At 37.5% G+C, this 25,200-nt stretch overlaps 4 protein-coding genes and 1 long non-coding RNA gene across 5 annotated transcripts; 1 reads left to right on the plus strand and 4 right to left on the minus strand.

Annotated features, from left to right (window-relative positions):
• Positions 1-259: 259 nt before the first annotated feature.
• LOC311080231 lies at positions 260-2,133 on the minus strand. The gene is made up of 3 exons (XR_014605539.1): positions 2,064-2,133; positions 642-685; positions 260-376 (listed from the first exon to the last, which is right to left on the minus strand). It is a non-coding gene; the product is annotated as an uncharacterized lncRNA (long non-coding RNA).
• Positions 2,134-9,124: 6,991 nt separating this feature from the next.
• On the minus strand, positions 9,125-9,777 carry LOC311080186 (histone H2B-like; the record flags this gene model as incomplete). The annotated part of the gene is made up of 1 exon (XM_084109980.1): positions 9,125-9,777. The coding sequence occupies exon 1, from the start codon at positions 9,497-9,499 to the stop codon at positions 9,125-9,127; it is 375 nt and encodes a 124-aa protein (XP_083966106.1). The 5' UTR covers positions 9,500-9,777.
• Positions 9,778-9,916: 139 nt separating this feature from the next.
• LOC311080199 (histone H4) lies at positions 9,917-10,407 on the minus strand. Its single transcript, XM_084109992.1, has one exon. It carries the CDS (start codon positions 10,387-10,389, stop codon positions 10,078-10,080), a length of 312 nt encoding a protein of 103 aa, XP_083966118.1. The 5' UTR covers positions 10,390-10,407; the 3' UTR covers positions 9,917-10,077.
• A 474-nt stretch (positions 10,408-10,881) lies between these two features.
• Positions 10,882-11,589, minus strand: LOC311080176 (histone H2A-like). The gene has a single exon (XM_084109970.1). It carries the CDS (start codon positions 11,524-11,526, stop codon positions 11,140-11,142), a length of 387 nt encoding a protein of 128 aa, XP_083966096.1. The 5' UTR covers positions 11,527-11,589; the 3' UTR covers positions 10,882-11,139.
• A 7,751-nt stretch (positions 11,590-19,340) lies between these two features.
• Positions 19,341-23,223, plus strand: LOC311079887 (uncharacterized protein; the record flags this gene model as incomplete). The annotated part of the gene is made up of 10 exons (XM_084109609.1): positions 19,341-19,471; positions 19,576-19,665; positions 20,335-21,377; positions 21,468-21,607; positions 21,716-21,920; positions 22,176-22,280; positions 22,371-22,561; positions 22,649-22,790; positions 22,987-23,044; positions 23,160-23,223. Exons 3-10 carry the CDS (start codon positions 20,945-20,947, stop codon positions 23,221-23,223), a joined length of 1,338 nt encoding a protein of 445 aa, XP_083965735.1. The 5' UTR covers positions 19,341-19,471; positions 19,576-19,665; positions 20,335-20,944.
• Positions 23,224-25,200: the final 1,977 nt, after the last annotated feature.

The following is a 25,200-nucleotide window of genomic DNA, read 5'->3' on the forward strand; positions in this document are numbered from 1 at the left end:
CTATTATTTAGTCAATGTAACTTACCCTGTACACTTACAACTAAACTAAGGCATATTGTTGACATTTTTCTATCTGCTCTACTCGCTTGCCAGTCTTGTGCCGAGTTGTGCCTATATCAAACACCTCACACTTTTTTTATCATGATTGGCATTCTTATCAAAATTGATAATAGCACATGTCGACTCTAATGAAAAAACAACAACTTTATTTCAAAAATGAACATTGAAATTATCAAGATTTTTTTTATAAATGACAGCATGCTCTATTACAAGTAGAAACTTTGCCAAAACTGTCAGAGCCACCAGTTTCTGCATGTGCTGCTGGAGTCATGCATATTGTTGTGCTGGCTCCCAGGTGTCATTCCACACTTTGCCACTGTCCAGGAAGGAAAGGAAGAATACACACAATAAAAGTTAAAAGAATAACCTCAGCTATGACATGTGAAACATGCCCTCTGTCTTCCTATGTCATACTACACATGCACATAATTATATCTTAAAAACAATGAACATCTGTGTCTTAACATGATTGATCAAATAACCTCATTCAAAATATGGTGGTTACTACTGTATTGTCAATTTATAAACCTGGTTCCAGTCCATAACACCACTTTATTTCATCTAGGAGGGTTAGGACCTACCATTTTGAGCAAGGAGTCCACATTACTTTGACTTCTTCTTTTCCCTGAAACCCAATACATAGACAGAAGTTGCAGTTAGTTAAAAAAGCAGCAAGAGTTGCATTTAGAGCTTTTGTAAGACGATTTATGAAAAAGCATATTTGTCTACTATGTCACTCTGTTATAAAGTTAATCCATAAGATTCACAGTGAGCAGGGGCTAATGACATTGCACGTTTAGCCACTTTAGTCTTTTCTACTCACATAAAAGATTTTAAACATTAATATACCAGCAAATATAGTGGAATAATGTTACGCAGTAACTCCTCAATAACTGAGCAGAGGTTAATGTCACACTCCTTCTGTGTTTGTTGAAACCTGAGCATCTCTAATGTGTGTTTTGTTGGCCAGTTTGGCCAAGCATGCAAGTACAGACATTTTTTATTTCTAAACATCAGTATTTAACATTCTATGAGACTCAAAAATAAATTATCTTTCACCAGCTTTCTACTTATTGCAGCTTTAAGGATGTGCCACTCCTTGCCTAAACAAAGCGGTAGTTCCAGCAGATGAGAATACATCTCACATAGACAATTTCCTGTTGTGTGCTACATTTATGAAAGCTGTGTCCAAAATCACCCCTCATTCACCACTCCCTATCTAGAGAGTTGTATGGACAGGGCTATATAGTGACCACACCAGCAAAACGAAAGCACTTTCGGACATTACTCCGATCATTATCTTGGCGCCGGTAATGACCTCATTGCTGTTCGATAATCAGTTGGTGGACTGTTTTTTCTATCAGCACAATGCATGCTGGTATATACGGCATCGGTTGTACACGACTTTTCCAAATGCATTTTGGGATACTTTGAGTGGACTATATAGGGTATAATAATCCTTATACATTCGAACAGCCCTACACAATGGCAAGCTGACTATATAGTCAACTATGTAGTGAGTAGTGGGTGATTTCGGACTCAGCTCCTGGACTGGATTCTCCGGACATTGAGATCGTAAAAATGGCTCATGTTAGCGAATGGGACAAGGGCCAAAAAAAAAAAACAGAGTACAAGCCAGATACATTTCTCACAAAGATGGTTTCTGTCATTTTAGGTAGTTGTCATCACGCTTATGTTCAAATGTTAATTTCATCTGATAAGTTTGGTATAAATCAGTCAGCTATATAAAGTGGGTTTCACCTTATCACAGCTAAACTCTGCGAGCGAATTATTTGGATAGGTATATTGGCATGATATTGATACTACGGCTGCACTCCTAATCTGCACAGACTCGGGTTCAAAATAATATCAGTGGCAGTATTCTGGATGTTTTGGCTTCATTCATGTACAGTGGCGTGGAAGTGGAGACATAATGTCTCCTGCCATGGCTTTTGCTGACACAAAGGCAAAAGACCAAGAGGAACAAAGGGAAAATTACTCACATTTATAACTCTTCTGTCCACAATGCCTTGGTATGGGAAGATTTTCTGGGCACGATGTTTTCTGCATTCTGAAAAATGACAAATGAAGTAGACTGCTTGGTTTGTAGTAGACTGCATAAGTTTTGGGCCAGTGTTCCTACAGAGATATCAAAAGTTTAGCAAGATATACAAGGTACAAGGTAGATTTATTTGTAACATTACAACAGGTTGGCAGGCAGGCAGTTTGTAACTCCCTTCTGCAACATAGCAGTCAATATACAGTACAATAATACAAAAGCACTAATTAAAATGTTAAACAGAACTATAGTTAATTGTGCAGTGCTGAAGATGAATTTAAGATTAATGGGTTTATAATCAGTGAATTTTGGTCAACACCCCACTTCTGGTCCACCATCATTTCTAGTCAAACTGGGCATTACGGGGAAACTTTTGTTCATTTCAACCTGGGCTCTATTTAAACTGTAATTAACACGTATTTAAGCATGATTGATGTTGTCATCAACGGAAACTTTTTCCCCCCAAACTAACTTAGCCTGGATGCCAACCGAACTTTGACGGTGGGGAAGTTCGGTCTGGACTTTATCCGTTGAGAAGCAGGTATGCCTGAACTTGTTGAATTCGTTTACAACAAAGAATTGCTGCTGCTGGAGAACTCAGATGTGTAGATTCTGCCATCGCGTCTGTTATAGAATATGTAGACAGCGCATTCATTTTAAAAGAGGAATGAAAACCCTATGGTCATTGTTGTTTCTCCTTTGGTCGCACTCATGGAGGACCAAATGAAAGAAGCAACCAAAATGGGCATCAAAATGGGCATCAACTCAAGGTGGACATAATCAGTGGGCGTTGCCAGTCATTTACTCCATTGCTCTGATTGGTTGTAGGTCTATCCAATTGAGTGCAGAGCAGGAGGATGAGAGGAGGCAGAAAAGGGAGCAGGAGGATGAGAGGAGGCAGAAGGATGAGAGGAGGCAGAAAGGGGAGCAGGAGGATGAGAGGAGGCAGAAAGGGGAGCAGGAGGATGAGAGGAGGCAGAAGGATGAGAGGAGGCAGAAAGGGGAGCAGGAGGATGAGAGGAGGCAGAAGGATGAGAGGAGGCAGAAAGGGGAGCAGGAGGATGAGAGGAGGCAGAAAGGGGAGCAGGAGGATGAGAGGAGGCAGAAGGATGAGAGGAGGCAGAAAGGGGAGCAGGAGGATGAGAGGAGGCAGAAAGGGGAGCAGGAGGATGAGAGGAGGCAGAAGGATGAGAGGAGGCAGAAAGGGGAGCAGGAGGATGAGAGGAGGCAGAAAGGGGAGCAGGTGTATGCCCTTATAAGTTTCTTGGCTCCTCCTCTATTGAGCGACTTTGTAAACACAGCACCACAAACCTAAACTTTCTGGCACATTACACATTTATTTATGTATTATAAGTGTGCATTGCTCAATAAACCTGAAAGTGGAGACTCAATTGTTTTAAAACTCATTTAGGCTTTCTTCTATTGAGATCTAAAACGGTATACATGAGTCAAATACATGAGCCTGTTGAGGCCATAGCCCCTAAAGCAGTGGTCGGTAATAAGCGGCAGGATTAGGCCTACTTCGATAATTATTATTTTATTTTTTTAATTATAAAGGCGGGTGCTGAAACAGATCTCAGTCATGAAAGCAAAAGTTACTTAAAGGGATAGTTCACTTTAAAATTTAAATTCTGTCATCATACACTCACCCTCAAGTAGTTTCAAACCTGTATGAATTTCTTTCTTCTGCTGAACACAAAGGAAGATATTTTGAAAAATGTCAGTAACCAAACGGTTAACTGGAGCCATTGACTTCCATAGTAAGAAAAAATATATACTATGAAAGTCAATGGCTCCAGTTAACTATTTGGCTGCCAACATTCTTCAAAATATCTTCCTTTGTGTTCAGCAAAGAAATTCATACAGGTTTGAAACAACTTGAGGGTGAGTGTTAGCCTGACTACGTCAGACTTCATACTTCCGCTCAATTTCAGTTCGCTTCTGTAAAACGATCGCGGATATGGAGACAAGGGATGCAATTCGCTCTGTTGTGGAGAATATTCCCGGCATTTGCAAACTGAAGCCCGAACAAGAAGAGTGTTTGAACCTATTTCAAACTTAGCATTGTAGAGTTTAACCCACCTCGGTGACACTGCTCTGTGATGGCAAGTCCATGGACTTCCTTGGCTTTTTTTTTTTTTTTTTTTCTTTTTTTTTTGGTCCTTGGAGTTTTATCTGTCGAGCTCGAACTGGCACCCATTTGACAGGTCAGTGTCTCCTTTCTTTTCCAGTCCTTAAATATTTCCATGTCATGCTGTAATCTTGCAATTAAGTTGCTGCATTTCCGACAGACTCGAGAAGAACTAAGAGCTGTGTTTAACAGTACTAATCCTAACTTTGACAGTTGGCTACAAATATTTTCTCAATTCTCTCTACTGTCAAATATTAGTTTAGAGGCCCTGATTCTACCGTGGATGCATATATTTACTTCACATAATCTTCACAAAAGTCATTCTCAGCCATGTTCACTGGTATTTAGCGCGATAGTTTTGTTTTCGCATCATACAGTGGAAATTTGATGCGGCTGAGACGGCGCATAACATACGTCATAACCAAACGTCCAGACTCTCTCTACGAAGCAAAGCGAAGTAGCAGAGTCTGGTATTACCAGGCTAGGTGAGTGTATGATGACATAATTTTCATTTTAAAGTTAACTATCCCTTTAAATAATCACTTCCTCTTAAGTGATTGATTAAGCGGCCATAGGGTGCACAGACGGCAAATGTCAGAATATAAATGATCTAATGACTTGAAAAAAAGTTGGCCTGATGCCAGACTTATTTGCCGACCCCTGCCCTAAAGAGATTTTATTAGAATGGACAGGTTGTCTAATATGTGGTTTTGAAGGAGTGTAATCGATTTCTTTTTACTTTTATAAATAAAGGCATAGGGACAATCAAAGAATGACAGAATCAGGGAGAAGAGGGGATGACAAGCTGCAAAAGGGTATTGGCTCAAATCAAACCTGGGCAACTGCGGTAACCTTAGTACATGATGCTCGTGCTCTTATCAGGTGAGCTACAGGTGCACTGTTTTTACTAAGGCACTTGAATGATATGAATAGTATATGGTTGAATGTGGCATACGTATAAATACCACTAAATACAGTCTAAATACTCTGTATGGGGAAAATGAAAGTATATACATCTTTTAATAAATACAGTATATATTTTCATGTTAAACTAAGGACAACTTACTTCTCAGCAGATGCTCATACAACTGGCTCATCTTGATGATGATATCTTGAGCAGTCCCAGAGGGCTCAAGAAAGTGTATCATGTCACCAATCATTTGGCCATTGCGGTCTTGATGGCCCAGAAAAAGAATTGCCTTGTTACCAAGTTCGTTGAGTTTCAAAACCTGCAAGAACAACAATGAAGACAAATATTTGTATCCTCTGGTTTGACAAATTAGGATCATGACAGAAGATTATGGACGGTACAGTGTAGACATTGTTAAAGAATCATGGTTCAATGCAGCCCTGATGGTGGCAAAGAAGTAGGCAGATTCACTTATGTGAAAGCAAAAATGGTTGGATAGATCACAGTTTGCAAATCCTCTGACAGGTCAATGTAGCCTGTGTAAGTGTGGATGCTTTCAGCTTTAGAAGTCTGTTCTAAAATAGTCTTAAACCCCACCTATATTTGTCTCGCCCTTCTGGCAACCAAAACACAAACCTTTTAACTCTTAATGATATTAAAAATATTCACAACTGTGATGATTATATAATTATCTGGTAGGCCTACCTCTTGTTAAATCAGGATTATGAAAACTTACCGACAGCTGGGCAGAATTTAAAATTTTACTGAAATTGCGGTTCTTTTTGACTGAAGCAGCCCAGTTGCTGTTCTTGACCTTTTCTTGTTTTTTTCTCAGACTGATTTGGAGACAGCACAGGCAGGCAACGCAGGTCTTTCTGTTAAGCCTGTTAAGAGTCTGGCATGAAGGGCATGGTTTTTTTGGGGGATTTGTCATTTCTGCAAATGAAAATTAATCATGTCAGGATTATCAATATCATATTAAAATGATGCATTACTTGTTAACAACAGCAAGCAAGCAACACTAAGTGACATCTGCAGCTGATGTTCATTTATTCATACTCAGTAAGAGTAGACTTAAATGCAAAGAAGATAAAGTTTGAACAGTCAATAATAACCTTATATAAACACGTTTAAATAAACTGAGAAGCCTGATCATTCATTTGTAATTCATCTGTGGCAGGAATTGGAAATATCATACTTAAGCCACCCTGCTCCCTAGAGAAAATATAGTATCTGAGCTAATGTTAAGTCTTTTAACAACCGCATATGTTATTACACTCAAGCAATATTTTGAGATTTTCTACTTAGTGCAACAAATATCAAACACCTCACACTTTTTTTCAGTAAACCATTTACTCTCTTGCTCTTCCAGCACTTAACCAACTGCTAAAATCTCAACATATTAGGAAATCTACTTTTAATGCTTATTACACATCACAGTGCTGGAATGGACTGCAATAGACAAAGGCAGAAGGAAATCTTCAGAGGCTAATATCAAATTCAATTCACTGTAGAAAATTAAGGTATAGCACCACATGATAGTGGGACAGGAGAAAGTAAATAACCAACAGGCTAACAGGCATGTAAGTTAGCAGCTATGCCATCAATGCAAGGTGTAAATTTACCCTAACGTTACATGAAATGTTAGCCCTGGTATCCTCAATTACATCCAATTAGTCTTGGCTTTTGAAAGTTATGTATTTAGTGTAAATCTTAATATACCTTAATAAAACTTAAACAATAGTTAGCTATAAATTGGCTTAAACTACTTTGAGAACGAGTCAAAGTATTTTTTTACTATTTGAAAAAGGTTTGCGAGATTTTAGCAAATCAAACCAGACACGTTGTCTTTCTAAAACAGCTGTATAATATCACCTTCAGAACTTAAATAATAGCCAAAGTTTGACTTAACGTTACCTGCGTCACAAAATGCTCACGAACTAGAAAAAACTCCCATCAAACTCCGACCCCGTCAGTGTCTCCATAGCAACGGATTATGGGTAGTTCTCTTCTGCCAAAGATTTTATCGAGATTAATTTATTATTAATGGTGAAATGGTAACGTTTGTGGCTAATAGTTGGCTGAATATAAATATTAACAAAAAAATAATCTTTAAACCAATCAATATTCATGACGCTGTTGTAAAGTAAAAAAAAGAAAAAGACCATAACATTTTCATATTGTAGAATTATCAATCACATTTTTGTGTTGAAATATATAAAAATAAAATTATATATGTTTAAAATCTGGGAAACAAATTTGAATTGATTGGGTGATGGTGTGAATCCACTGGCTCCATCTGCCAAATATTTTATAGAGATTAATTGATTATTAATGGTGAAATTGTCAAAACAATGAATATATGTATATATTAAAATCTAAAAAAAAAAACAAAAAAACATTTGAATTGACAATGAGGACACTTCCCGGGTGTTATATCAACACTCAGTTCGCCGTGCCCTGGGCGTTCAATAGTACCGCGGATGGGTTTACATTGGAGTTAGTGGAAAGCTCTGTGCGTCTCTTTTGACGCTTATGGCTGCCATGTGCGTTGAAAGTATACGCTGACGGACGTGTCAAAAGCGTAAGTATATTACGCCCCGGGAATGAGAACGGGTTGGGCTACCTCGGCAGTGGGGGGAATGTCAGTTCTGACACTCTGCTAGATACTATGTTTTAACGTTAGCTGATGACATATAAGGGTTATTATTGGATATTTTATTATGGAACAAGTTGCATAAGGCACCTTTAAGTTTCACTTCAAATAAATTTGTTTGACTTAATATAGCCATAAATATAATTTAATATATAAATGTATACATATCTGTAACTTTGAGCTATTCTGAATAGCCTAATGGTAAAATGTAAAGGATTTGTTGTTGAATTATACTTGTCTGTGTTATTGATGCGGTTTAGACTGACATTTTTTGTAATAATACAGAAAACAAAACCTTGTCTTTAATGCTATTATGTTTGACATTTAAGAGTTTGTGAAATTCTGATAATTAATAATCAAAATATTAAAATAATAAGTTATCAAATAGTATTCAAATAGCCTAAATATGTTCTTGTATGGAACATCACAGTCGAGACACATTGATTGCTTTAATTTTAGTTGTTCGCTTCTAAACTGGAAGAAAAGTTGGAAGTAGACATTAAAAGAGCATCATAATAAAAATTATTGTAAAAGTAAATATTTAAATATATGTTTACCTGTGTTACTCAACATGATGTCCTCTTCATGAAATGGATTTGACATTATTTATTTATATAGATTTATAAATAAATAAAAACAGACAGAGAGCTTGAACATATTGTTTGACTCTCATATGGGTGTTAATATTCACCCACTATTCTCTTCATTTAAATTACATTTGTAGGTTGATAAGTCAACATTTGTGAACAATTAGTGAAAAATCAATAGTGCAGCGCACAGACCTCTGATATACTAGAGTAAAAAACACCTGAAACTGATTCAATCTGTATTTTATGAGGGAAGATGAACTATAGTTACAACTGTATACATCAGAGACAATAAGCTGGATTATCCAAAAAAAAAAAAAAAAGAATTCAAATATAAATGTTAATGAAAATAATGCTTTTGCATTCACAACATTTGTTGAAGACAAAAGCCAATATGCCGTTTGAACAGACATTTCTCATCTTAATCTATAAAAAAAAGCAAGATTTAAAAAGATTTGTGGATTTATTTGTTTGTGTACTTTTGTCTTACAGCAAACATATACAATTAAACTCTTGAAATAAGTCGATTTTATTTAAAGACATGCATTTTAGTCTTGGAGCTTATGCCTTGTCTGTGAAACCAGCCATAAATGTCTTATATCTTATTGTTCTGCATTATCTCCCTCTATAAATAGGTGATTAAATCTGCAATACAACTGCTCTTTAAGGACAATATGTGTGGCTCTTAAAAGAGCCTTTGTGTTGTTGTGTTGAGCTGACTCTACTTGGAGCTGGTGTATTTGGTCACAGCCTTTGTGCCCTCAGACACGGCGTGTTTGGCCAGCTCTCCGGGCAGCAGCAGACGCACGGCGGTCTGGATCTCTCGAGATGTGATGGTGGAGCGCTTGTTGTAGTGAGCGAGACGAGACGCTTCACCGGCGATGCGCTCGAAGATGTCGTTGACGAAAGAGTTCATGATTCCCATCGCCTTGGAGGAGATCCCGGTGTCGGGATGAACCTGCTTCAGGACTTTGTACACGTAGATCGCGTAGCTCTCCTTCCTGGACTTTCTGCGCTTCTTTCCGCCCTTGCCGGCGGTTTTAGTGACGGCCTTCTTCGAGCCCTTCTTGGGTGCGGACTTCGCTGGTTCAGGCATGATGATTCAGTCAGAGAAACTCAGAGACCAATAAAGCTGAATCACTGCAGGCGGGCTTTATGCGCTGCTCTATGCTAATTTACAAAGGGAACTACGGTCTTCTCTGATTGCTAGTTTTCCTGGACCAACCCATAGAATGATTTCATTGGCTACATTAAAAGTTCCTTGCCTTGTGGGACACCCAATCACAGGCTTTAAATGTTGACCCCGCCCATCGCCTCATGTCCTACTACCATCCCCCATTACATCATGTTTCTTTGTTTCATTTTCCCTCATTTTTCGTAATGCAATGCACTGTAGTATTAATTGAAAGTACAATATTGATAATTTCAGTTGAATCAACTTGAAAACAATAAAATACAATTCATACTGCAAAAACAGATATTAGCATATTTAAAAACCACATGACCAGTGGGAAACGTTACAATAACGATTTTATCATTGAATGTAAAAAAAAAAATCATAATCTCGTTAAAATCTATTTAATATAGTTTTTAACTACTTGGAAACTCGTTCTTTGTGTGTAAATGTGTGTGGCTCTTAAAAGAGCCGTTGGGTTTTTCTTCTTCGTGGATCTCTTAACCCCCGAACCCGTACAGAGTGCGTCCCTGTCGCTTCAGCGCGTACACAACATCCATGGCGGTGACGGTCTTTCTCTTGGCGTGTTCAGTGTAAGTCACAGCATCACGAATGACGTTCTCCAGAAACACCTTCAACACACCGCGAGTCTCTTCATAGATCAGGCCAGAAATACGCTTGACGCCGCCACGTCGAGCAAGACGCCGAATAGCGGGTTTAGTGATTCCCTGGATATTATCGCGAAGAACCTTTCGGTGACGCTTAGCGCCTCCTTTCCCGAGTCCTTTACCGCCTTTTCCTCTTCCAGACATGACTGCAGATAATCTTCAACCCACAACAACAGATGATAGAAAAACTACTGGGGAAGAGTTGTTTATAGTCAGCTAGCGGACCTAGTTGAAACCACCTTCAGGGGCGGTTCTATTAAACATCACCAGTTTTGCATTTCCAAGTCGAGGTCGGTCTTTTGATGCTGGATAGCCTACCAGTGGAAATTAATAGGATTTAAGGAATATTGATAACTGCATAATATATGAAATAAAAATAAATAATATGCATTCACTTTAATAATAATGATAATAATAATAATCACATAAACATAATATAACTAAATGTCGTAGCATAACACACACACACACACTTAACCATTGTTAATTTTCTTTTATACTACTGACAGTTGGCCAATGGTGCGACTCCTGATTTTCCGCTTAGTCTTATTTTTCTATTTGAACACACGAAGCCAGAAAACAGTCTTATATTTGTGCACCAGAACCCGTAATTGTTTCATAATGTTGTACAGTACGACATAACATGTAATATTTTTAACGATGAAAAAGCGGTTTATTCATAGTACATAACTCTAATGCAGCGTGTTACTTAGAAAAGGCTCAGAAAACTATATGTATTGTTTTACATTAATACCATAGAGTACAAAAAGCTAATTTTAATTTTATGCTGGATATTTAACTTTAATAATGAATGGATTAATGTAATCACTCTTTCTTGGAGAAATTGTGTGGCTCTTAAAAGAGCCTTTGGTCTGAAGAGAAGCTTCCGTTAGTCTACTTGGCCTTCGCGGGCTTCTCGGTCTTCTTGGGCAGCAGCACGGCCTGAATGTTGGGCAACACACCACCCTGAGCGATGGTCACGCCACCCAGAAGCTTGTTCAGCTCCTCGTCATTGCGCACCGCCAGCTGCAGGTGTCGAGGGATGATGCGGGTCTTCTTGTTGTCCCGAGCGGCGTTTCCAGCCAACTCCAGGATCTCAGCGGTCAGATACTCGAGCACAGCGGCCAAATACACCGGAGCTCCGGCACCGACGCGCTGGGCATAGTTGCCTTTGCGGAGAAGCCTGTGAACACGGCCGACGGGGAACTGCAGTCCCGCCCTGGAAGAGCGACTCTTGGCCTTAGCGCGAGCCTTTCCCCCGGTTTTACCTCTTCCACTCATTGCGGTTTAAGTTTGTTTACGATTAACGAGGGGAACAAATACAATGCGGTTACCAGTTGTGAGGTGACTTATAAAAGAAAGCGTGACAGTCTCCTATTGGTTGAAATCTGAAAACATTCCCAGCCAATCAGTGATCTTCCCTCTGAACACCAAACCCCCCTTTCTGCTACTGACGCTCAAACACGTCACGCTGTAGTTTCATTTAATGCCGCTAGTCTTCCTTTTAATTGGTGATTTTATTTTGATGATGATGATGATGATGATGCTGATGATAAAAATGTGTGATTACAAGTTAAACACTTCGGTCATTAAGCATAATAGCTTTAGTTTAATTGTATAAATATGTAAACATACAATACCGTTCAAAAGTTTGGGGTCAGTAAGATTTTTAATGTTTTAAAAAAAAGTCTCTTCTGCTCACCAAGGCTGCATTTATTTGATTAAAAATACAAACAAAAACAGTGATATTGTGAAATATTATTCCAATTTAAAACATGTTTTCTTTGTGAATATGCAGTAAAGTGTAATTTACTCCTGTGATCAAAGCTGAATTCTCAGCATCATTACTCCAGTCTTCAGTGTCACATGATCCTTAGAAATCACTCTAATATGATGATTTGATGCTCAAGAAACATTTATGATTATTATCAATGTCGATAACAGTTATTTACATTTTTATTTCATGATGCTATGATGAATAGAAAGTTCAAAAGAACAGCATTTATCTGAAATCTAAAGCTTTTGTAACATTAAACACTACCGTTCAAAAGTTTGGGGTCAGAATTTGAATTTTATTTTTGGGGGAAAGAAATAAAATAAATCAATACTTTTATTCATCAAGGATGAGTTAAACTGATCAAAAGTTACAGTAAAGACAATGTTGTAATGTTAGAAAATATTCTATTTTAAATAAATGCTGTTCTTTTGAACTTTCTATTCATCAAAGAATTTTGAAAAAAAAATGTACACAACTGTTTTCAACATTGATAATAATAATGAATGTTTCTTGAGCATCAAATCATCATATTAGAATGATTTCTGAAGGATCATGTGACACTGAAGACTGGAGTAATGATACTGAAAATTCAGCTTTGATCACAGGAATAAATTACACTTTACTGTATATTCACAAAGAAAACAGTCATTTTAAATTGTCATAATATTTCACAATATTACTGTTTTATCAAATAAATGCAGCCTTGGTGAGCAGAAGATACTTCTTTTAAAAAACATTAAAAAAATCTTACTGACCCCAAACTTTTGAACAGTAGCGTATGCATAATATGTATTTATGTGTAATATACATTTATGTATTTATGCATAAATACTTAAGACTTGATCAAAAACATAGCATTCCCAAATGTGCCTGTTCATTTGCTTTCACTTGTAACATAGCCTAAAGGAAAGCCAATGTCACTTTTGACCAATGAAATAACACTCTTTACTATTAACTAGTGGGTGGCTTTTAAAGGAACACTCCACCGTTTTTTGAAATAGGGCTTATTCACCTTCTTTCCTACATTTAGATAGGTGGGCAAATGCATTTTTGTCTCAGTGCACGCATTGTTTTAGTTTGACAGGGTCGGCGCTAGCTTAGCTTAGCTTAATGAATGGAATCCTTTGTTGCCAGCTAGCATGTCCTGAGTAAAAGTGATAATGAAAAAAAAAAAACCTAATTACTTCTCGTGGCCTGCGTATTCACAACGAGTACAAATAGCGATGCAGATTAAAGGTGAACTAAGTAACTTTTTTATCTTAACCGAACAGCTTCAGAGACATTGGAATGGTTATATGACTGTTTTTGGGTTGAATGGTGGTCTTCTCGCACCCCTCGAGCGCCTGTGAGACGAAAAACCACCCTTGCAACTTTGGGCCGGCGGGCCGCAGCATCAGGAAGTATCGTGTGATATCAGGTCTCGCGATGTAACAAACTGCTTTACAGCACTGCACACATATACTATCTAAACATTTATATGCTAGCCTTCTGTGTATTATACATACCTCAGTGGACATGGCTCCGTGCGTTCGCCGGGTTCTTTGAAAACAAATACACATGACCAGCCGGAGAAGATGGGACGAGCCAACGAGTTTTAACGAAGTGTTGTCAAATATCTATTCCGAATCTGTAGGGGGAAGTCAATATCTGCCTAGGAAATCGCGTGTGTTAATCTGCATCGCTATTTGTACTCATTGTGAATACGCAGGCCACAAGAAGTAATTAGGTGGGGGGGGGGGGGTTATTTTATTTTTTTTATCACTTTTACTCAGGACATGCTAGCTGGCAACAAAGGATTCCATTCATTAAGCTAAGCTAAGCTAGCGCCGACCCTGTCAAACTAAAACAATGCATGCACTGAGACAAAAATGCATTTGCCCACCTATCTAAATCTAGGAAAGAAGGTGAATAAGCCCTATTTCAAAAAACGGTGGAGTGTTCCTATAAAATAGCTTTTTATATATATAAAACAAGAGTTTATTTCTTTTTGGCTGCTGTCTTTTTAGGCTTGGCTGCTTTAGGTTTAGCCATTTTGGGTTTGGCTACCTCTGACTTTTTTGGGCTCTTGGCTGCTTTCTTAGGAGTCGCTGGTTTCTTTGTCTTCTTAAGGCTCTTCGTTGCCTTTTTAGCAGCGGTTTTCTTCACCTTCTTTGGAGATTTCTGAGCGGCGGGTTTCTTTGCTGCTGCAGTTTTGGTCTTCTTAGCGGCAGCGGGTTTCTTGGCTTTAGGAGCCGCTTTCTTAGCGGGTGTTGTCTTGGTCTCGCTCCATTTCTTGTTGAGTTTAAGGAGCCGAAGGCGTCGGTCCCTTTAGTCTGGACTAGTGGCGCTTTTCCACTGCATGGTACGGTACGGCTCGGTTCGGTACGGCACGCTTTGGCGCTTTTCCACTGCATGGTACGGTACGGCTCGGTTCGGTACGGCTCACTTATGGCGCATTTCCACTGCATGGTACGGTACGGTACGGCTCGCTTCGGCTCGCTTTAAATGGTACCACCTCTGTTGAGGTTCCAAGCGTACCGTACCGATACTAAAATGTGACGTGAAAACACTGAAGATCACTGATTGGTCAGACAGAATCGTCACTACCAGTGTCATTGTATTTGCAACACTAGACCATGCACGAGACAAACCCGCTAGATTTAAATAGCCAGTAGACAACACCCAACGCTGTAGTTTCTTGCAGTTAAAAAGTTTCTTGCAAACTGTTTCTTGCAGTCAGGGGCGGCGCCGGATAATTTTTAACGCATGTGCTGAGGGCACACACACACATATGTGTGTGTGTGTGTGTGTGTGTGTGTGTGTGTATATATATATATATATATATATATATATATATATATATATATTAATAAATGAGCAAAACTTGGCCACAAAATATTTAATATTCAATTATTTTAATGATCACAATTAAAGTTTTAATTTTATTAAATTGAACAAGCGCAAAATTCAGCAATCAAATATTCAAAAAGACTTAATAATAATGTTATTTCTCTCTATAGGCGCGTTTACTACGAATATGGCGATCGTCAACTTCATCTTTGCCAGACACGCATCCCCGGATTTACGCATCTTGCTTGTTGCACGCACATTATGTCGAAATAACGAGATATTATGTTGAAATAACATTATTATTAAGTCTTTTTGAATATTTGATTGAATGCTGGATTTTGCGCTTGTTCAATTTAATAAAATTACGCCTATATATAGCCTATATATATACTATTAATAAATGAGCAAAACTTGGCCACAAAATATTTAATATTCAATTATTTTAATGATCACAATTAAAGTTTTAATTTTATTAAAACGCGTGCACTGATTTTTATTTATAAAATAGTGTTTTCTGTCAGTGTCTGTGCATGGCAAAGATGAAGTTGACGATCGCCATATTCGTAGTAAACGCGCCTATAGAGAGAAATGCACAAAATGGATTACATAAGAGAGTAGCCTATTTCTTTTTGTTTTGAATTATTTCGTTTAAAGACATTTCAAGCTTTGTGTATTTGAGGATGAGATGCGCTCCAGTTAACGTACAATGCAAGTGACCGCTCGGGCGCCTCAATGATTAAATTGTCTATTTTGCTCTTATTTATTCAATCCAGGTAATTGTTTGATGAAAAAAATATTAAAATTAAGATACAATTTATACAAAACGAAATTCACTTTAAAGAAAGGCTTTCTACAAAACAAAACTTAATGAAGTGGTCAAAATTATGTCCGACTCGCTCCATGTCTCTCTACTCGTGCTGTTCACTTTTCATAATCAACATAGGCAGATGGAAAAAAATAACATAACATTAACTAAATGCGCTTTTTTAATGGCAGTAGGCTAGTTTAAAACAGTACATTAGGCCTAGACTCTCTATTTGTAAAGATTGCTGCACATTCATTTAATTCTGAATTTTGCACACACAAGTTGAAAGGCATTTGTTCAAATCAAGTTCACGGATAATTGTGCGTGCATTTATTAATCATTTATGATACTAAAATCATAACAAAGTAGGCTATGCTATGTACAAAAAATCAGATGAGCCCAGAATATGAACGCAACGTTTAATTACACGTTAAGAATTTTCCTTCCATATAGTAAACCATTATAAGAACGTTTAATTTAATTTAAAAACATCCACATGCCGAGAATCAAGAGCACCATCCCCTGTGTTGTGCGTTTGAAATGTGGCGCGTTTACGATGATGTCATGGCAGTAGAGGCGGCAACTATAACGATCAGTCCCACCCAGTTTGAAGCGGTACTAACTGCAATGGAAAAGCAACCGAGCTAAAGCGAACCGAACCGTGCCGTACCGAGTCGAGTCGTACCACGCAGTGGAAAAGCGAAGCGAGCCGAACCGTTCCGCGCCGAGTCGAACCGTACCGAGCCGAACCGTGCCGTACCATGCAGTGGAAAAGCACCATAGGATGCCTTTATCTGTCTGTGTAACTTTAAGAGGAAGATAGATGCAAAAGGTTTATAACTCAGTTCAGAATGACACCTTTTCCCACTGTTTCCACCAAGGCAGAACGGTTTTAACTCTTGTCGCTGTTGGGTATTAGTTGTCTATACTGATTACATTGAATTCGTGGATTGGATTTTGTACCTAATCTTGCATATTTATCTCAATATATAGGCTAATCATAATCTGTTGAACACTTATTATAGTTTTTTCTATATGCATTTTTTTAGGTTTAATAACCATAAAAGCGATATCAACCAACGTTGGCAGGCCTTTAAATAAATGTCATCATTGTTCACAGTCTAAATGAGTTCAGTTTCTCTCAGGTGGTTTAGCAGTAACTTTATAGCGTAAGTCAAAGTATGTTGTGGGTTGTTTCCAAAAGCAGCCGTTCTTATATAGTGGGTCTAACTTTTCCGAGGCCATGGGTGGGAGAAAACTGAAATTAGATTTACAGCAAAACACATCACTTACATTTTCACATGTTGCAGAGGCTTCTTTCGGCTCACTGAAGATGTAGTCACTTTAGCAGCTGCTTGTAGAGCGAATACGACTGTTAAAGTCTTTAGTTTAAGAGGCCTTGTTAAAAAGGTAATTAGTTATAAACCCTCTGATTAAATTTAATATCATATATATATATATTGATAATGCATATTTCATCTGTGTTTTGGTGTAATTTAATTGCCAAAGTATTCGTTCTTGAGGTACATTTTAAAGTTGTAAACAACATAATGCGCATGAAGCCCAGACAGATTCACCGACAGAAAAACTGTTTACGGTTTACTCCAATGTATGACACAGCAAGTTTGTTTTTCTTTAATTATTAATCTCATGTCTGTATTTCTTTAAATATTCATCATGTGTCTTGTTAAAGGGGGGGGTGAAATGCTATTTCATGCATACTGAGTTTTTTACACTGTTAAAGAGTTGGATTCCCATGCTAAACATGGACAAAGTTTCAAAAATTAAATTGTACGTTTGAAAGAGTATTTCTGTGCCAAAAATTGTCCTTCCGGTTTGTCACAAGTTTCGGAAAGTTTTTTTCGAGTATGGGTCTGCGTGATGTCAGTTGGGGCAGAATTTCCTTATATGGGTCCTAAGGGCACTTCTCCCGGAAACCCGCGGGCACGCGCGCGCATCCATAGACCAGAGCAAGAGAGCGAAAGCAGTACCTCATCAAAGCGCTCGGCTTAATTTGGGAAGTCAATGTCACCAAAGAAGTGGGTTTTTGGTTGCCAGGGCAACTCAAGACAACCCTGCACAGATTCCCAAAGAACCCAGCGTTAAGGGACCAGTGGATGGAGTTTGTTTTTTCAGAGCATCATCAACAGAGCTGTGTAAGACTGTTTGTTCCCTGCATTCCGACGATGATTGTTTTATAAACAAAGCCCAGATCGACGGATTTGCAGATCGTCTAATGCTTAAGGATGGAGCAGTCGCAATGATAAAGGTTTGCGGTCGCAGGCGGTGAGTAAAACTGCTACAAAAGTCTCTGTGTTGTTAGCTCAGCGCGTAAGCACAGCTTTAGCTTCGCCCACACGGCCCGCCTCCTGACGCTCGGTTTTTTCCGGAAAGACTTGGTACAGCCTATCTTTCTTTTATAAATATAATAAAACTAAAGACTTTTTGGAGATATGAAGGATGCAATACTACTCTATAGGTAGCCTACTCAAGATTAACAGGAGATTGAGTGAAAATGAGCATTTCACCCCCCCTTTAAGAAGGTTTCATCCAATCAGAGAGTCATTTAATGAATGACGTCAGTCAGTGCCTAGTCAGCAAGAGAGAGTAACCCCAGAGTGCACTCTGGACGATGGGGCGGGGCGACACTTTTGGGCGGAGCGACACGTGTCGCCCCGCCCCTATTTTTCTGTTCCCGCCTTTGCCATTTTCCTCCGACCCCCCAGGGGGCAGTTTGTGATGAACGGCACGGCGGCAGCAACAGTATAACGAACGAACGATACGCCACCTGTTTACAGTCTATGTACTCCACCAGACATTCTCTGACTCCACGTTGATTGCGATTACAACTGGTGAGGAAAAATGGTTGTGTAGATTTATATAAATATATTTAAAAATGTAACATGATGTTCGAGAATCAAATCTGGAATAATTGCTTAAGCATATCTCAGTGTCTTTCAGATGATATAATTAAACTGTTCTTTTTTTTTTTTTTTTCCTTCTTAGAATTTGTGAGATTCTTATCTTTCTTAACAAACATGGGGCACCACACCGTCGTAACCAGAGCAAAACATGAAGTTTATATGAAGTCCACTCTTAAATTGTGCCCATTTTGTCACTATACGAATAGTATTTCGCACATGGTACATGTCCATGTTCGTAGACATTTTGAGACCGCAGTAAGATACAAAGGTTTGGTTTTCCAAATTGATGATTTGTATTAAATAATAACTATAACCATATTAAATTAAGTTCGCTTGGTAATGTCCTTAGTTCATTCATTTTCAGATTTCTTCATTGTCAAATGCAGCAACCAGTGCAGAGAAAAGGCACATTTTCACTGCTGCTTTTGTGAGAAGACCGTTATTAATAGGTCACAATTAATGACCCACATATTAAGCCACCATGAGCCTTGTGTTGAACCAGGAGTTACTTCAGACATGCATATTGAGAATGTCATGAATAAAGACACAGGTAATTGAATCTTGAAGAACTTGTTCTGTTATACAAAAGCAATATGTTTCATTTTCTTAAAACTATGTTAACATTTTTTTTTTTTAGATTGAGAGCAATAAATTACTGAATTGTTAAATTTGGAATGAATTAATAATTTCTCAATATTTTTTTATGAATAATTGTTGATTGTGTAGTGGGTCTGAGCGTACAGCACGAGTACAGCGCCTGCAGCTCAGTAGCACAGAAGTTTGAATCTGAATCCTGCATTAGAGAGAGCCCTGCATTGAAAGTGGAGAGATTTTGTGATACAGCAAAAATACAAGATCCCACATCGACAACTTCCGCTTCTTCAAACAGAGGTCAGACTTCTTGACAAAAACAAAATGTCACATATTTATTTGGCATAATCCTCTCCATGTTGAGTGATCTGTTCTATCTAATAATATCTCTATTACTTTATAAGAATCTCTTCCAAACATGAGGACCAAAAACCTGATGGATAATAGGAGCAAGCCAGCAGTTACACCTGAATCTGAACGTCAGTGTTCTACAGGTAACCGACTTGTAAACTTGTACTACTCAGGGTTGCAGTGGTATGAGATTTTCACAGTACAAAAACAGTTTCAGAAATTATTGTGGTTTAATGGTATCTGGTCCTGCTCAGTAAAATTTGAGAGTCATTTTTAAATATCTAATATTGTTAAAAATTGTTTGTCATTGGATCATTTTTTACTCTTACTCCAATAACAATAAATATTATTATTTATACTTAAGTAATTATTTCTATAAGTACTTTTACTTGCATACAGCTTTTGGATATTCTGCCCACCTCTACTGTCTAACTGCATTTACTGTTTGAATTGTGTGATAAAAGTAACAGAATTTGAGACTTTTTGCTTTATTTTTGACTAGAAACAAAGCTCATCACAGTTTACGGATGGAAGGAATGCAGCAAATAGCGTTAAGTTGGGCATCTACTGAAAATAGCATGGGCTAAAACCTTGATCTCGGGATTTAAGATTTGATATAGATCAATAGTACATTACAGTACTTTAAATAAGCAGATGTGTGAGATATAACTCTCTTTTAACCATGAAACTGTCATACTGCTGCAACCCTAATATAATATACTGTATAAAAGTTAGTATGCACAGTGATCTTAAAACATTAGTAACATTAAAGTGCAGTAGTAAAGACTGAACTTTAAACATGTTCTTTCAAGCAACTCCACTAGAAGAAGAAAAAGGTCAGAGGACTGCTAAAGTGAAGCCTAATACAGTTGTGTGTGTGCACTGTAATTTGACATTATTAAAAAACAACTTAAGAAAGCACATCCAAAGACGACACACTGAATGCAGGGAGACTGTATCATCCAAAAGGTATTTAAGATGCCAGTGTGTTGATGACAAAAATGGAATTTTTGCTGTTGAAAAGTCTTTCCATGGTGCATCCACTCCAATCCATGTCCTGAAAAACACCTGGGGAGAGTCACAAAAGTCTGAGTGTGAATTGGATGAGTGCTGTGTTACCAGAGACTTTGCCCACAGAAGTGGTATTCTGCCATTTGAGTGTGACCACTTGCAGTCTTTATCCTATTGTCCTCGTGTTGGTCAAATACAGACTGATCTTGCAGAAGAAACATTGTGTATGATGGTTGACCAGAAGTGGTTTGGAGATGCAAGGAAACACCAGTTAATTGATCTGAAGAAGGAAACTCTGGCCGAAGGAGTTCCATTGTCAGTGTCTGTACAAATTGGAGACCAACTTAACAAATTGCATGTGTCTGTGTTTGAAAAAAAAAACGCTCATATTACAGCAGACTTGGCAGAGTAATGGTCTTGTATGATGTTAAGAAAAACTCTTGGTACTGCCCTTGCTCAATGCCAAGGAAATCTTGTATTCACAAGGCTGTTTCAAAGTGGCATCTCTTTCACCATCAGAAAGAGTTGTTCAAGAAGGTGAAAAGTGTGGAGGAAGTTCCTCCTGAATCACCTGAAGGAAAAAAAGATGCCAACAGCAGCTATCCACCATCTGACTCAAACATAAAAGAAATGATCCACTACATGATGGCACACAAAAAACTTCCCAGTGAGCTTCCCAAGACATTACTAGATCATTCCAGAGATATAAAGTCCAACCAGTGCCTTCCAAGGCATCTGGTGCCCACAGAATTAAAATGTACCAAGTGCACAGCTGAAAGCTTAAGTGATCCAAGACTCATCACAAAAGATGCCAAGATAGTGACATTTTCTGGTGTAATCCAAGGTATGGTTGATTATTGTAATATTACATTAAGATGTGCTTTCAGATAATTTTATGGATATTTTAGATTCATGCATTTATTTACTTCTTTAGGCATATCTACTTACTACAGACAGTGCCCACGCTGTGAAATGGTATATAGGTACCAAGAGTGGTCAGATGGAATACATAATTTCAATGACCACATTCTTTTGTCATTGCATTTGTGCATGTTCCTAAGAAACTCAGTACAGGTATGTCATAATCCCAATGCGTTGTTTTCCTATGAACTTTTAAAGTCGCTGTTTTTTTTTCCATTCAATTCATTAATTCAATGTATTTTTTAACTTGTTTAATTCCAGAATAGTACGGCAGCAAGTAGGGTAATGGAAACATTACATTCAATTGAAGGTGGGCCTTTTCCTAAAAATGAACTTGTTTTACAAGCCTATTTGCACTTCGAGGCCATGACAGAACTGGATTATCATTACAATTGTGTCACTTGTGGGCACTACCCAAGTGTAGTCGTCATGGATCTCCACAAAAAGGGAGCCTTTGGCATGCCTGGTATGTTTAAACATTATAGTTTGATATATTTAAATGTTTATTTATAACTATAGTTTCTTAATTTATTCACAAAATATATTTATCCAATCACATCCACATTGTAAAGTTTTTTTGTTTTTTTTCATGTTCATAATACTATCATTTCATGGGCATAAATTGCATTCATGCATAAATTAAAATGTAAATTAATGTAATCTAAATATATCTTACTTTGAAATACTATAGTCTTTGTTTCATTTTATTAATTGATTGTAGTGAGTGAAATTGACCCCCCTCCACCAAATTATGATGGCTACGTGGATAGTGAGAAGTTTTGGGAGGCAGTAACAGTAGAGATGATAAGCCGAGGTTTTTATACAAGTATGTCTCGCATCACTTTTCAGATATACTGCCTTTTACCCAAGTTTCTTTCTTTAACCGCAGTTTAACTTCTTTCTCTTTAATTATTAGGTGGGATGAGGAACCCCTTCGTTGTGCCCCCAAGCTACAGCTTTTGGGCACCATGGATTGGTATTCATACCAGATCATCCAACATCGTTCTCAACACAGAGTACGCTAAGCTTCATGTGTCACAAGACTCATCTGAGGATGACGTTCCACTTACAGAAGAAAGGCTTGCAGATGAGCTGCTAAATCTCCGTGTATGGTTTTTCATCACAAAAATATTTTAATTGAGATGTTTTGTCATGATGTGTAATAATTTTGTTACAATTTTTCTTTTTGGCTAGGTTGAGGAAATAAGGGCCCTTTGTATGGGATGTGGAATAGATCACAAAGGTTCTAAAATGGATTTAATTATCCGACTAAAAGAGAGGATGTCAAATAGAGTCACCTACAACAAGGTTTTTGAAAAAGTGTGGGGTGCATCTGGTAAGTCAGACTGTACAGTTATGTATTAGGGTGGCATAAAGGTATTGATATAACAGTTCTTGTTTACATAATCATTTTGCTGTTCAAATTGAGGCGATGTGATTTTTGTCAATTTTAAGATCTCTAATTATAAAAATGTATAAAGATTGACATATTGAGTATTCATGGATTATGAATTGACATGTCTTTCACTTAGGTGGCTGGGCTGTTATAACCTGCCCTTGTGGGGTTGTGTACTCTGTGAAATTTAACCTGTTAGCAATCCTGCAAATTCTGCCAAAAACGCCTAAAAAAGGCCTACCCAAATTAAATTGCAGGCTGTTCTTGAACCATTTGGAGTATATGCATGGTATTGGTCTCTTTTGAAAGGGGACACTTTGAGGTTTGTTCCCAAACAGTCAGAATCACTGTAAGTCTCACTGTTATTGAGTAATAGAACTTTGAACACACTAAAAAAGAGGGAAAAAAATTCCGCCTAACTTTTTTTTTGTAAAAAGATGCCTGCAGATAACTATAGCTGGGAGGTATTAGCTGGAAAACACAGTGGTATCATAGCATGAAGCCTTACCAAGCCCAATTTAAATGTTGATAACAATACCTAAGCTAATGAGTGTTTTACACAGGTTTATCTAAGTTTATGTCTAGGCGCTCCCCAAAAAAAGGCCACTTGGAGACTCCAAATGACACTTTGTAACCACAGACACATAACATGCTGCTATTCTTGAATGCTTTACTGTACAGGCATAATTTTGGGCTCTAATGAAAGGTTACACTTAGAGCTATTCTATTCCTTATTCAGATTCACTGAAAATAATTGTTGACACATAGTAACTGAAGCATAAACACATTATATTGTTTTTTTGCAATTCTTGAAACTGAAATTTGTGCAAATAACAATACAAAACAAGTGTTATGGTATTAAAATATTGTTTAATATTAGTATTTTATACACTACATATATATCAAACTATTTACAAATTTATGATTAGGTTTTTCTTTGGTTATTGAACCTCTCTAGGAAGGTGAAGGAAAGGGTTCCTCTCTTGATGTCCATCATATGGCTTTCTGCTGACTCCCAGTCTTCATCCAGTTCAATGTCAGATGATTTTCTGTGTTATAAAAAAGCAAAAAAACAGATATAATTTACATCTTTTATGTATTGTGTACTATTTTATACACACACACACACACACACACAAACAAACCCGTGGATAAAGACACACATGGACATAAACAACGATACACGCACACCTCATAACAATAACAAGAGCGCTAAAAGCACCAAACACTAGGGCTGTGCAATTAATTGAATTTCGATTTCGATTTTTGCTCCCAACGATCACCAAAATAGTATAATCGAGTAAAAACGATTATTTTGCCATGTTCTGTTTTGAAAGAACATTATTATTTTGTCTTGTGTTCTGAATGACACGCGCACGCGCACACCCGCTCCTCCCGATGCCATAAACTCTCTCAGCTTAAACTGATTAAACTTAAAAAGAAGTGAAAATGATCAACTTTAGTTACGATGCAATACTGGCCCGATTGTATAAGTGACAATTCCATCATGTCCCGACTCCTAAACGCGAATGTGTAGTTTCGACGCTTAATTGCCTTGTCCAGCGCATTTTGAGAGACAGAGAGAGAGAGAGAAGACGCAGCACCGCTGAACACTCACGCGGTTTGTGAAATTGCGTCTTGGAGAAAGTTTTAAAATGATTGATTTGATTTTATAATCTGTGTGGATTCATTTAGGCTACTCATACAATCTACATGCTAAAGTGAATCAATGTTTGCGGGGGAATTTCCCGCATTATAAGTGGTGGACCTGCGGGAATTATTAAAATACTCATTGAAGTATTATCTGTTATATATTATTTATTTTAATAGTTCAAAAAGTACAATCAATGTTCAAATTTCGATTTTTTAAGAATTGTTGAAAGGTGTCTTTGGTAACACTTTACAATAAGGTTCATTAATTAGCATTAGTTAACTACCTTTGTTAAGATTAACTAATAATGAACAATACTTAATAATTAATATTAATTTCACCATTTACTAATACGTTATTAAAATGAAAGGTTGTATTTGTTAACATTAGTTAATGCACTGTAAACTAACATGAACAAACAATGAACAGCTGTATTTTTATTAACTAACATTAAAAAAGATTAATAAATAGGCTATTGTAACAAATGTATTTCTCATTGTTAGTTCATGTTAGTTAATACATTAACTATGTTAACTAATTAACATTATTGTAAAGTGTTACCGTGTCTTTTTAATAAATGCAACACGTTCCCAAAGTCATGTGAAATAATCGTGTTACTAATCGTGATTTCAATACTGACCAAAATAATCGTGATTATGATTTTTTCCATAATCGAGCAGCCCTACCAAACACACACAC

Source organism: Abramis brama (genome assembly GCF_963993115.1).
Source record: "Abramis brama genome assembly, chromosome: 3".
In the NCBI taxonomy this organism is placed as follows: Eukaryota; Metazoa; Chordata; class Actinopteri; order Cypriniformes; family Leuciscidae; genus Abramis; species Abramis brama.